The 12,942-nt window shown below is 39.1% G+C and overlaps 1 protein-coding gene across 3 annotated transcripts in view; it reads left to right on the plus strand.

Annotated features, from left to right (window-relative positions):
* The window catches only part of NALCN (sodium leak channel, non-selective), a 307,920-nt gene that overhangs the window by 220,351 nt on the left and 74,627 nt on the right, over positions 1–12,942 (plus strand). For all 3 annotated transcript variants that reach the window (XM_087865000.1, XM_045812791.2, XM_087864999.1), the window contains one exon: positions 270–411. In XM_087865000.1, the coding sequence (XP_087721126.1) occupies positions 270–411 (142 nt within the window). The remainder of the gene's footprint in view (positions 1–269; positions 412–12,942) is intronic.

Below are 12,942 nucleotides of genomic sequence, written 5' to 3' on the forward strand. Positions count from 1 at the left end.
ATACCATCAATGAATATTATTGCTTAAAAGTTATTTCAGGGACATCACGTTTTTGTTTTTTTTTTAAGAAAACAAAATTCAGGAAGCTTTCATTAAATTAATTACTTTGCTATTGAAATCTAAATACCACTCTTAGCACGATGTGTCTTATTTTCTATGCACTTTTGTCACCTTTATCTGAGCTCAGGCAAGCGCATCATTATAAAATGCCATCACTTGCTCCATTTCATTAACAATGCCTGACATGTGTGTGTACTTTATTTGCAAAGGGAAAGTTTCATGAAGCAGTTCATTGATCGCCAGCAACAGGACACCTGCTGCCTCTTACGAAGCCTTCCATCCACGTCTTCCTCGTCGTGTGATCACTCCAAACGATCTGCAATTGAAGACAACAAATACATTGACCAAAAAGTAAGAATCTTAACTACAGGGAACAAACTGAGGGTTGGTGGAGGGAAGTGGGTGGGGGGGTGGGTCAGATGGGGGATGGGTAAGAAGGCATTTGTTGTGATGAGCACTGGGTGTTGTAAGTGATGAGTCACTGAATTCTACTCCAGAAACCAAGATTGCACTAAATGTTAACTAACAAAGTTTAAATTAAGAAAAAGTAAGACTCACTGCTTCAAATTACCAAAGTTTTCTTACGCATATATGTTAGAGAAAAGAACTACAAAACTGGGGGGGGGTTATGTGGGGTCCTGAAATCTAATGTCTCAGGAGAATAATGAAGAAAATAATTTTGTTTGTAGAAGAAATCATTAAACGCAACATTTGTAAATTATGAATTTAAATTTTGCATTTGTCCACGTCAGCTTTTGTGCCATGCCACATAGCAGCCCTGTGACTTTGAGAGGCAGAGAGCCTCCCCAACCCTGCATTTCCTCCCAGGCAGAAGGACTCTGATTGCTAATGGCCAGCCCAGGTTTAACAGTAGCCTGTATGCTGCCTGTTGCAAGAGACCATGTTTATTCCAGTTATTACGCCAGGGAGAAAAACCAGAGCAAGTTTCTCAAAAAGCAGTCAAAATAACTACCATGTGCTTATTAGTATGTGGCAGGAATTATCACCATGTATGTTGTCTTGTTCATGTTGTGATTTATCTATTTATCATAGATAGGGAATTTTTTCCCTCAGATTCCACCATTAGAAAATGAAAGATTGGGGCGCCCGGGTGACTCAGTGGGTGAAGCGTCCGACTCTTGGTTTCAGCACAGGTCATGATCTCAGGGTTGTGAGATGGAGCCCCACATCAGGCTCCGCACCAGGTGTGGAACCTGCTTAAGATTCTCTCTCTCCCGCTCTTTGCCCCTCCTTCCTGCTCACTCTCTCTCTCCCTCTCTAAAAAAAAAGAAAAGAAAGAAAATAAAAGATCAATAACAGAATTGGTAAAAGATCTTGAACATTAGAGCTCACAGCATCTAATTCACTTGCAAGTGTTTTACTTCAGAAGTCCTAGTTTATTTTTTTATTCCTTTGAATTGTGGTTGCCCTTTTTCTGCTACTTATGATCAAATACATATTTCTGTATTATCACGTAAAAATAAAATACCAGCTCCTTCATCCTTCAAGATTCTCTGTTCCCTCCACCCCACAAGGATTAGGCTTTCACTGTACCTATGCCTTTCTCCTTTGCTTCTTTTCTTCCACCCCCTTCCCACATCTCCCTTTTTCCTCTCCCCAGCATCTGGTCCTCTGCTGCACAATTCCATGACTTTGTTCTCAGCTATGATGATGATGATATCCTTATAGTGTGTCTTTTCTTGTTCAAGGATTTCCATTTATTTATTTTCTTCAGTCACCTACAGATGTTATTTCTCTCTCTTCTCCAACTTTGCAGAGGACAAGTCTGATGCCAATGTCATTTTTCTTTCATTTGAATATAATTAGGTTTTTCTTTGGTGATTGGTTGGTTGGTAGGTTTTCTGGCTTGAGGAAGCTTTTAAGACTTTCTATGTATCCTGAGAGTTCAGAAACCTTACCAGGATTTACTTTGTATGTCTTTTCTCATCAGAACTGCCCTAACTGGGGAGTCTTTTCAGTTTGCAGACTGAGCTATTGTCAGGGAATTTTTCATTTATTATTTGTTCAATGATTACTTTTCCATCTGCTCCTTTTTTCCTCTTACCTTTTTCCTTATGATTGCCGTCTCTGTTTTTCTTCTGTGCTTTGAAATATTTGTTCTACTTAATCTTCCAAGCCATGAAATTGATCTCAACTGAGAGCTTCCTTTGCTTTTAAATTTTGAGTGGAAAATCACAAAATGTGATTTGCACATGCACGCAATATCCTTAACCCCCAAGACTTTGACTGTTTTTTTAAAATATTATTAAATTTGTCACGTTTCTTGTCCACAGTTGTATTTCATTCGATACTGTGCACAGGGCTTGGACATGAAAGTGCATGTGTCTGTGGATAATCAAGTGGGAAGATAAAGCCCTGGTTTCAGCCAGTCAGCCTGAAATTGCATTTTACATACTAGAACACAGATTGTTTATTTTTAAATTTTATTTCAGAAGCAGACTTTAAGCCAGAGGTGTGGAATGAACCCCCGGCCTGGGCTGTGGTTCTGACCAGCTGTCTCCAGGAAGAGTGCCAAGAGCTGGTAGCAGTTAAGCCCAGAGTGGGCATAAATCTACCACATGCTCTTGTAAATCACTAAGAACATTATCCCACTGGAAATACAAAATTGAAAGTAGCCCATGAAAATTTATTTTCTGTTTGAAAGCAAATATGGTATTTCCCACACTTTGTGAACACAGCATTTTGAAGTTGGTGAGGAAGACAATGAAGAGGTTCTTGGCAGGTGTGGTCTGAAAAAAATTGGGCACATTCTGTGCACCCCTCTGGGTGCCCACCATCCTTCCTCCCCCAGCGATCCCTGTGTTGGGTCCCAGTCAGAGAACTTCACATGCCATTTCTGATTTCCTTAATGTCCTTATATCATTGTGGCTTCTTCCTACCTTCTCATTTAACAGTTCTTTTTAACTAACAGAAAGGAAGATAATTACAGTTTTATTCTGTAATCTTACAATTGAGCCTTTCTTATAGTCTCCTAAAATATTAACAAACTAGCAAAGACACCGCTTCTCGGTGGTATCCAAGTTACTCAGCATCCTAAAAGAGACTAGAATTTTCTGAAGACTGCAGGGAGTCCCCAAACTGTACATTGATTCCAACACACCATATGTGATCTTACGTGAGGAAAATTAGCAGTGATGGTTAGGTTATCCTTCATCCCATGCAAGCCTAGTTGGCCCCTGTATAGGTAACCTATAATTGTATCTCCTTGTAAGCTTCGTTCTCTGGGTCCAAACTCTAGTTGGGAAGGTGGGATGGAGAGAACATATTTTTCTCTTCATCTCAGGAGCCGCTACCCTGGCGTGGCCACAGCAAGATTTGTTACCCGCTACCATTCCTTCTTAAAGCCTTGGCTTTATTTAGGCCTCCGAGAAAGTCACCTTCACTCCTTTCAAGTTCCCAGTGTTTCCAGCCTCAGCTGCCATCAGTTCCTGGCATTCTTCATAAACACTTGGAACTTGTTGTCTTTTGGTGAGGGCCATCAGCCAGGAACACCCAAAAGAGAGAACCCACTTAATTCATTTCAGCATTGAGGATACATAGGGGAGCAGAAATCAAAGAGGGAGCAGTCTGGTATTTTGTATTTTTAAATACGCCAAGCCCTTTTTATTTTTATTAAGAAACCCTAAAGCCATGAAAAATTACATAAACACACGACAAAAATGCTGCACAGAGAGCATAACCCTCTTAGCTCCTCTGATAAATATTTTTCAGCGAGCACTTGGAAATTTCTGTGACAGCCCCAGCTGCCTTTGGAAATGCCAGGCAGTGTCACGTGGATGGCATGGTTTCTCACTCGATGTGGAGAAACTCCCGCAGCACCGTACAGCACAAATTGAGGCTGTTTTTCCTCAAAGAGGAGGAAGAAATAAAAAGTAAACGAGCGGCTGTCTTATCAGTGATTCCCATGACATGACAAAAAGGAACACTAAAATAAAACTTGTCCCTTAATAATTACCTCTAAGGAGAAACTTCTAACTCCCACTACACTGGTGGGAATCACTTTCCTCTTGCCAAGGAAAACCCTGAGTGCCCAGGAACCGGAAGATCATACGTAAAGGGATAAAAAAACAAAAACAAAAAACAAAAACAAAAACAACAAAACAAATACGAAAACTGACAACACAAGGTGGGATGTTTTTGAGTAAGCAATGCAGGAAACGTGAAAACACCTGCCAGGCAGGATTTACCAGTCATTACCCTGGCTTTGAACAAGCCTAAGTAACTCCATGGCAACCTTGCTTTGCAGCAACTGTGTTCTTTTTTTTTTTTTTTTATTAATAATGATTTTTTATTATATTATGTTAGTCACCATACAGTACATCCCCGGTTTTCGATGTAAGGCTCGATGATTCATTAGTTGTGTATAACACCCAGTGCACCATGCAATATGTGCCCTCCTTACTACCCATCACCGGTCTATCCCATTCCCCCACCCCCCTCCCCTCTGTAGCCCTCAGTTTGTTTCTCATAGTCCATAGTCTTTCATGTTTCATTCCCCCTTCTGATTACCCCCCCTTTCTTTATCCCTTTCTTCCCCTACTGATCATTCTAGTTCTTATGTTCCATAGATGAGAGAAATCATATGATAGTTGTCTTGACTTATTTCACTAAGCATTATCTCCTCCAGTGCTGTCCATGTTGTAGCAAATGTTGAGAACTCATTCTTTCTGATTGCTGAGTAATATTCCATTGTATATATGGACCACAACTTCTTAATCCAGTCATCTGTGGCAGGGCATCTCGGCTCCTTCCACGATTTAGCTATTGTGGACATTGTGCAGCAACTGTGTTCTTAAAAGGAGCTCTGATTACCTTTATCACGTCGTTTAAAATACCTGTCCTTCTCTGCATAAAAAACGAACAAACAAAAACATAAAATCTTAAGTTATTGTTGCAGATCCTAAAGGAAAAGGACAGGAAACAGTGATTTCTCACCTCTTCCTTAGGGTGAATGGCTGCCCTTCCTGACTCCATGGAAACTGGCATTCCCAAGGCTAATTCCCCCATTCCTTTCTCCTCCGGCTTCCTCCACCTGGGGCATCAGCCAGGGGTTCCCTGTCTTCCTGCTTAAAGGATAACCTGCATCTCTTGAGAAGAGTTTTTCTAGTTTCCAAGCGGAAGGCAATGGTTTTCTATTCATTTTTTGTCCATATTATTGAAATTAAACCCTGGGTTTCTTAAATAGAGTGCTTGGTAGTAAACTGAGATGTGAACTTGCTTTTCCAGTAACCCTAGTAATGAAAACAGCCCATTCAGTCGTAACCAGTGAATCATCTCAGCGAATCATCTCCCCACAGTCCACAGTCGGATATGGGGACTCTCACGGCCCTTTAGCTGAACTCCCCTATCTTTCTGCCCTAATGTCTTGGCTGCTGTGCCATGTTGGGGGTCAGAACCTCACGGTGTCTGGAGAACATGAGGGAACCACATGGTCACATCAGCCTGAGACAGACAGACGGATGAGGTCTGTCCCAGACCCCACCTTGTGCCCGTGCACTTCCTAGTATAGTTTCGGAAGTCACGTGATAAAGAACAGAGCGTAGTTTCCTGATAATGGGGCAATGTCTGTCCTCTTTCTTACCTTCCTCCTTTCTGCTAAGCTTATAGCAATTTCCATAGTAAGCCTTCACCATTACCAGCTAACACATGTACAAAATGAGGAAAGTGATACAAGTAATTACTATGTTTTCTTTACCCTTTTCGTTTCCATAAGTCTTCACGCTCGCTCAGTCATTCGGCAAATGTTTAGGGAACACCTGTTATGCAGCCAGCACTCTTCGGGCCCATGGGACCTCAGCACTGAGTGAGATGTGAGTGGTGCCCTTTAGAAGCTTTTAATCTAATGGGAAGAAACATGTGTAAATGCACGGAAGCAAGAAGTGTTACAGGAACCTGAGCTAGGACCCCCCCCCCACCCCCCCTTAGAGGAGCAGGAAGCTTGAGCAGTGCAGGCGGAGGGCTATTGCAGATCTATTTTCCTTGTTGTTCATGAATCTGTTGACTTCCTTTTAGTTTGATTTTTTTATGATATTTCAGTGACTACCCCCATCCCCTATATAATAGTGTCTTAGACTCTCACGAAGTAAATTAAATTGCTCTGGAAAGATTTACTCTTTACAAAGCCTTGTTGATTGCCAGACAGCATTTTGTATTTTTCTATGTGATTATAGAGTGTTTGATGAGATGTTCCAGTAAGTCCGTACATAGCAAGTTACTGATCTATAATTTCCAGGCTAAACGTTTACTCACCAAAAAAAAAGGGGGGGAGAGAACAGCCTATTTTCATCTTTAGGGCTTTTGCTCTTCTGAAAGAATTTTGTAAAATAATAGCTTAGCATCTCTGCAGTGCCATTCAGGACGTATCTCTAGGAGAAGAGTGGGAGATGACATGCCGCCTGGGGCGGGAGGATCACAGAGTTACAAACAGTGTGGTCCGGGGGAGGGGAGAAGCCGCGTTCATCAGCCCACACGTGATAACCCTACGTACTTCTCTCCTTAGCTTAAAAATGCATCAGTGGATGATTGATTCGCTCCCCACAAGGAGAGGAAACAAAAAGATACAAAAGATAAATGAAAACTTTTTCTTACATTTTTATTAATCTTCACAGGATGTTTCTGAGCTCAGATCAAAATACAGCTGAGTTCGAGTGCACATTTTTCATTTGACATTTATTTCTTGAGGCCCTTTATATGCAAACAGTGTCCAGGGGTCTGTGTCATAAACACGTTCTGCTGCTTTCAACTAACGTGAGAGGAGGAATTCCCTATCAGTTATTTATTTTTGCATTTTATTTGCATAGTTTGTTGTGTAATCACTTTGGGTTTGGGATTATCAGTAATTTGCTTACATTTATTGGGTGTCCAGCCACTGAAGGTCAAAAGTGAAAGCATCGTGGGATCAAGCATCTTCTATAGGTAATAGGGAAGGCTTTTAACCACAAGCCTTCGGCGCTGTCTCCAAACCAGGTATCAGAGCGCTGAGCTCGCAGCTAATCCTATCTGTGAAATTTACATTTTGTTTTACTCTTTCACCATTCTTCTCTTTGGAATCCAGTTGTTCTCCTAAATTTTACTTTCCATTAAGTGTATTGCCAGTCTCAAGGTGTTTTGCTAGGGCTGATGTTCTTGTTATTTGGATCTGAAGTCCAGATACAATTGAATCATAATTGGAGAGCAGGCATTGCTCCCTTGTGTTATCTGAGTGCCTTGGATTTTAAATTTACAAACAGCTGCATGGTTAAAAGCATCTGGCATTTTCTCCCAGAATCATAAATCCACTCATCTTTTTTTTTTAATCTCTGCAGGTTTTCAGTCTTTGTCTTTCTGTTTATATGATCTATAATCATGAAGTTGTATGCTAGGTGTGTATGACAGCATCTGTTATAGACAGGAATCATATCTGTCTGTGAAGATACCGCTTCTCCCCCAACTTTCGCATCCTCGGCATCATTACACCAGGCTAGCTGATGTGTAAGTTGTTGGAGATTTGGCCAAAGCTCCAATGCCACAAGCCTTAGTGACTAAAGCGTTGCCATGCAATTCAAGCACAAAAAAGTCAAGCCAGTTAAGTTTCCAATCATTTAGTTTCTAGTTTCACAAGATTTTCCTATATATCGAGTGAGTTGATGCCTTTCAAAATGAATAGTCCTTTGTAATTTTTACCTAATTCACATTTGTCATTTCGAGGATTCACTTCATAAGAAAAAAAATGTAGAACAGAGAAGAGTCATCTTTAATGTTAAGTAATGTATTCATTCTTTAAAAGTATTTCCAGAACAAAGTACAGGCAGTGCGGACAGTGGAGGACAATGTAGTGGATAAGGAATGTACCATCCTTATCGTATGGAGCCTATGATCCAGTGAAATTCACAGCAAGATAAAAAGATGTTTCACACACAGAGCAATGATCAACATGTACAGGGTACCCTGGAGTCCAAAGGAAGACTGTGTGTGTGTGCACGTGTGTGTGTGTGTGCGCACGTCTGTGCACGTGCATGTGTGTGCATGTGTGTGCTCACGCTTTGTGTGTGTACGTACATATTATGGATTTTTTACCTTTTATGCCTGGTGTTTTTTCAGGGATCAGAATTTATAATGTTGAAATAACAAGGTCAAAAATCTCGACCCGTCATCTAAAACTCCCTTTTCACAAAATTCACATCCTAAGACATATTTCAAAGCTTCAAAACATGCTATTATAATGATATTCACCTTTGTATACATTGTAATGTGACTATTTTAATTTTGCTGCCACCTACGCTAATCACCTTTTTAAATTCTTTCTTTCCAAGCATAATGTCAATTTTATAAAAAGTTTATTTTACAGAAACATCCTGCTATACACATGATCTGTCATATGCACTTTGGGATTAGTTTTCAGTTCACAGGTGCATGAAAAATTAAAATACACTTGAATGATGTACCTACCACCTTCAACCTATGTAATTTTAAGTAATTGCTTATTTCCAATTACGACATTTTATGTGGGAGACTTATTCAATAAAGCAGCTAATTACAATAATTACACTACACTTTTCTAGCAGAAATGACATTCATCAAGCCCTGTTCATTGGACCATGGTTTTGGGCTTCATGGCCATATGTTTTTATAAATGTGTTTCCATTTATTATCAACCTGTTAATATTTCCAAAATGAAAAAAGAAAAATATGGCTCTCAAACTTTTTCTTAGTCACAAACAGAAATACATTGTTAACAACTCCAACTCAGAAAAAGTTAGTCAAATACTTAGAATATTTATGGTTTTCTGTCTCAAGTAAATACTAATGTCTTCATTTTGAAGGAGGTTATCCGAGTGAAACTATGGCTCTTCAGACGAGCACTGTAACATCTCAAAGGAAGCTGGTATTTATTCCCTGAGAGCTCTAGGGTGACTCGCAGGCTGTTGAATACATTGAATTAATATTCTGCATAATTGAAAGTGGTGATGGATCCCAGATTTTGAGGAATCATAGATATAAAATATAAATACTCTTATCATACTAGCTTAAATAGGTTAGAAAGTTATTGATCTCCTTTAGTGCTTTGGGGTCATTATTCTGAAAATCAGGTATGCATATATAGAACAAAGGAAAAACATGGCTAGTTTAGATTTTGCATTAGGAGTTGGGATAAGAGCAAATTCTATGTAGAAACCAAATCTTTCAAGTCAAGCAAACAACGTAGTATCACAGTATAGTTTGGAAAATGCCTTTTTTATATACTGTTGAGCCTAGTGACATTTTACATAAACATCAGGTTTAGTGACAAAATTTGAACATTGCAGCTGTACAATCTAGATTTCTCATTGTAATTCTTCAATTTGCAATTTGGGGGACCAAAACAGCATAATTTCTATGAATGTCAGATTTCTCACCTGTAAAAAAAAGAGATAATAGCACCTACCTATGAGGATTAATTTGAAAACTCAGTTTAATATATGTATATAATCGCTCAGCCCATGATCAAAGAGCCAAGAAAATTAATAAGGATTTAGAGATTTGAAATACAAAGTGGACCAGCCTTCATTCAGCGACTAGACAATGCACGTTCTGATTGAGGGACACATAAATGATAGACAAAACGTGGCCACTTACGTGCCACAAAGGAATTCTAAATATAAACCAAATCAGTAACCTAGAGAAGACAGTGTTTGACCAAAGTGTAATAAAATTAGAAACTAAATAAGAACCACGAGAACACCAACACATTTCAAAAACTTAAAGATCACTTCTAAATAATTTAGGGAGCATAGAAGAAACTGCATGGAAATAAAAATTTTCTAGAACTAAAAACTAATAAACACTGTATTGATCAAACCTGTGAGAAGCGACTAAAGGCACGTTTAGAGGGAAAAATAGCCTTGAGTGTATATTTAGCAAAGGAATAAAGGCTGACATTAATCATCCAAATATTTAACTAAGGAATACTAAAAATACTAACCAAGAAGGCATTAAGACAGCAGAAAGAAAAAAAAGATAAAAGTTGATACTAATCAAATAGGGAAAAAAGAAGCAATAAGTTATATCAGCAAAGTGAAAATTTTGAAAGGACAAATAAAAATGATAAATCTGCATCTAAATTCAACCAAAAAAATAATTAAGGAGCCTTCTGGAATGATGACAGAGGCATTGGCATAGTCTTTTAATCTCCTTAAATTCCCATGTGAAATTAAACAGAATACCTAGATAATAACCAAAATCCATAGACACGTTCACAACAAAATTAGGTAGTTCACAAACCGCAAGTCAAAGCAGGTGCAGACAAAACAATAACCACATGATTTGCATGGTGACGTTGTCTGTTGGGGTTGCTATAACGAATACCACAGGCTGGGTGATTTAAACAATAAGCATTTATCTCTCAGAGTTCTGAGTCTGGAAGGTCTCAGATGGAGGTACCGTCAGATTTAGCGTCTGGTTCCTCTTCCTGGTTCACAGGTGGCTGCCTTTACGTTGTGTGTTCATATGGCAGAAGGAGGACGGGCTCGGGTCTCTTCCTCTTCTTATGAGGGCACAAATGCCATCATGGGGGCTCTATCTTCATGACCTCCTCTAACCTAATTACCTGCCAGAGGACCCACCTCCTAATATTTTCACTTTGGGGACTAGAGTTTCAACATATGAATTTTAGGGTATAAAGCATGGTACCGGTGCCTGTGGGAAAGAAGCCAAGGGGAGTTACAGGGCATGTGATGTCTTCGAGACCAGGAAAACACCTGCCTAGCTCCATCCACTCTGAAGGAAAACATCCCAGAGTGGAATCAAAATTGAGCAGGCCAGTGACAAGAGTGCTGACGGGAAAAGTAGACCCAGATCAAATCGGTGGTGTCTGTTATCCATAACAGAGCCGGGAAATCTCAGAACGAAGGCTGCCATATGGATCACGATGTCAAAACAACAGAAGTAGCTCTGAAGCTAAAAGGAAAGACGAAACTGCTCAGGAAAACAATTGTGCCAAAGTCAAATGCCCTACAAAAGTCGTAAGAAAAAAAGAAAAAGGAGCAGAATACTGTCCTGATAGAGAGTGAAAGCTTACCATAAAGACATACCCACAAATGGCTCAAACCGTAGCTACCATGGCAAAATGAGTTAAAAGACATATACAGATGACGTAGGACTAGAATAGCAATAAAAGCAAGAAATTCATACATTCGGTGCTAGAACCCAGGAAAGAAGTACAATTGACTCTTGAACAACGTGCGTTTGAGCTGCGCACATCCACTTACATGAGATTTTTTGATAAATGCAATACAGCACTATGAATGTATTTTCTCCTCCTTATGAATTTCTTAATAACATTTTCTTTTCTCTAGCTTACTTTGTTGTAAGACTAGAGGGTAGAATACATGCAAAATATGTGTTAATTGACTATGTTATCAGTAAGGCATCCAGTCAACGTAGGCCGTTAGTAGTTAAGGTGTTTTGCGGGGGTAGTCAAAAGCTGTATGTGTATTTTCAACTGCACGGGGTGTCAGTGCTCGTAACCCCTGCATTGTTCAAGGGCCAGCCGTATAAAAGCAACGAAGACCGAACTGGAAGGAACAGACAGTGATCACACACATCAGATGATGCCTAAAGAAAACTAGAAAGTGAAGAAGAGAAAAATTTAAGAAATCAAAAAGAAATGAAGAAAGAGATGAAAATGATTTGAAAGAAAATGATAAGTTGAAGAAACTCAGAGGTCCAACATCTACATTTTAGGGGTCCTGAAAGAAGAAAACCAAAGCAATGGCACAGAACAAGCATTAAACTTTTCTGAAATATAATAAGATTGGAAGCTACATATTCAAAGGACACACCATGTAACCGAAATATCAATTATGAATGACCAAAAATAAGACATATTCCAGACAAATTACAAGATATATATATATATATATATATATATATGTTTTTTTTTAAAGGTACCACTCTTAACTCTAGAGTACAAACTGAGGATTTCTGGAGGGGGGTGGGTAGGGATGGGCTAAATGGGAGATGGGTATTCAGGAGGGCACTTGTCGTGTTGAGCACTGGGTGTTACATGTAAGTGATGAAGAGTGATTCATCAGGAGTAGAAATTCTCCTGAAACCAGTATTATGCTATATGTTAACTGGAATTTAAATAAAAACCTGAAACCAAATAATAATAATAACAATAATATAATAAAACAGATAGGTATCCAGCTCAAAGGGAACAAGTGACGTATAAAGGAAAGAGTGTAGATTACCACCCGACTTTTCCACAGGAATGCTTTATGTCAGAAGAAATTAGAGTCACATATGTAGGAATATGTGAGCCAGGTGTTTTTATATCCCGGAAAACTGACTCTCAAGTTTAAAGGGAAAAAAGAAAAACAACTGCTATTTAGATGTAAGACTGTAAGTAACATAAATGTAAGTAATGTTGTTCCTATGAGACTTTCCTGAGGAAACCAGTAGAACACATGCTTCAGACAACCACAAGGAGTTCCAAAAATGACTCTACGACATTGACATGAGAAGAGGTGGTAAACATTCTTAAACTGTGGATGACTAACTACATGAGGATAGAAATGAAGAGAAAAATGTGTAATAACTGTTTGCTCTGACAATATGAGTATAGTGCAAGTGTACAAATAAGAGGAAAATGGGAAGAATATATTGAAATACTTTTTAAATATCCACGAACTGGATTGTGTTAGAATAGGTATTGTAATTTTAAGACTACTCCATGAAATGTGAAGTAAAAATGAGTTATTATCAGATAGTCTAATGTCTGTCATCTCTGTGTACTTGAAAATCAAGAGCCTTGATGTGGGGTAGGCGGTGGGGAGGGGGATACAGATACAGAAGAGATACAGATGTCATATAGAAGAGATGAGGTAAAAACCCTTGTCCTGA

Source organism: Ursus americanus, chromosome 10 (assembly GCF_024610735.1).
Source record: "Ursus americanus isolate L20-20 chromosome 10, mUrsAme1.1.p, whole genome shotgun sequence".
In the NCBI taxonomy this organism is placed as follows: domain Eukaryota; kingdom Metazoa; phylum Chordata; class Mammalia; order Carnivora; family Ursidae; genus Ursus; species Ursus americanus.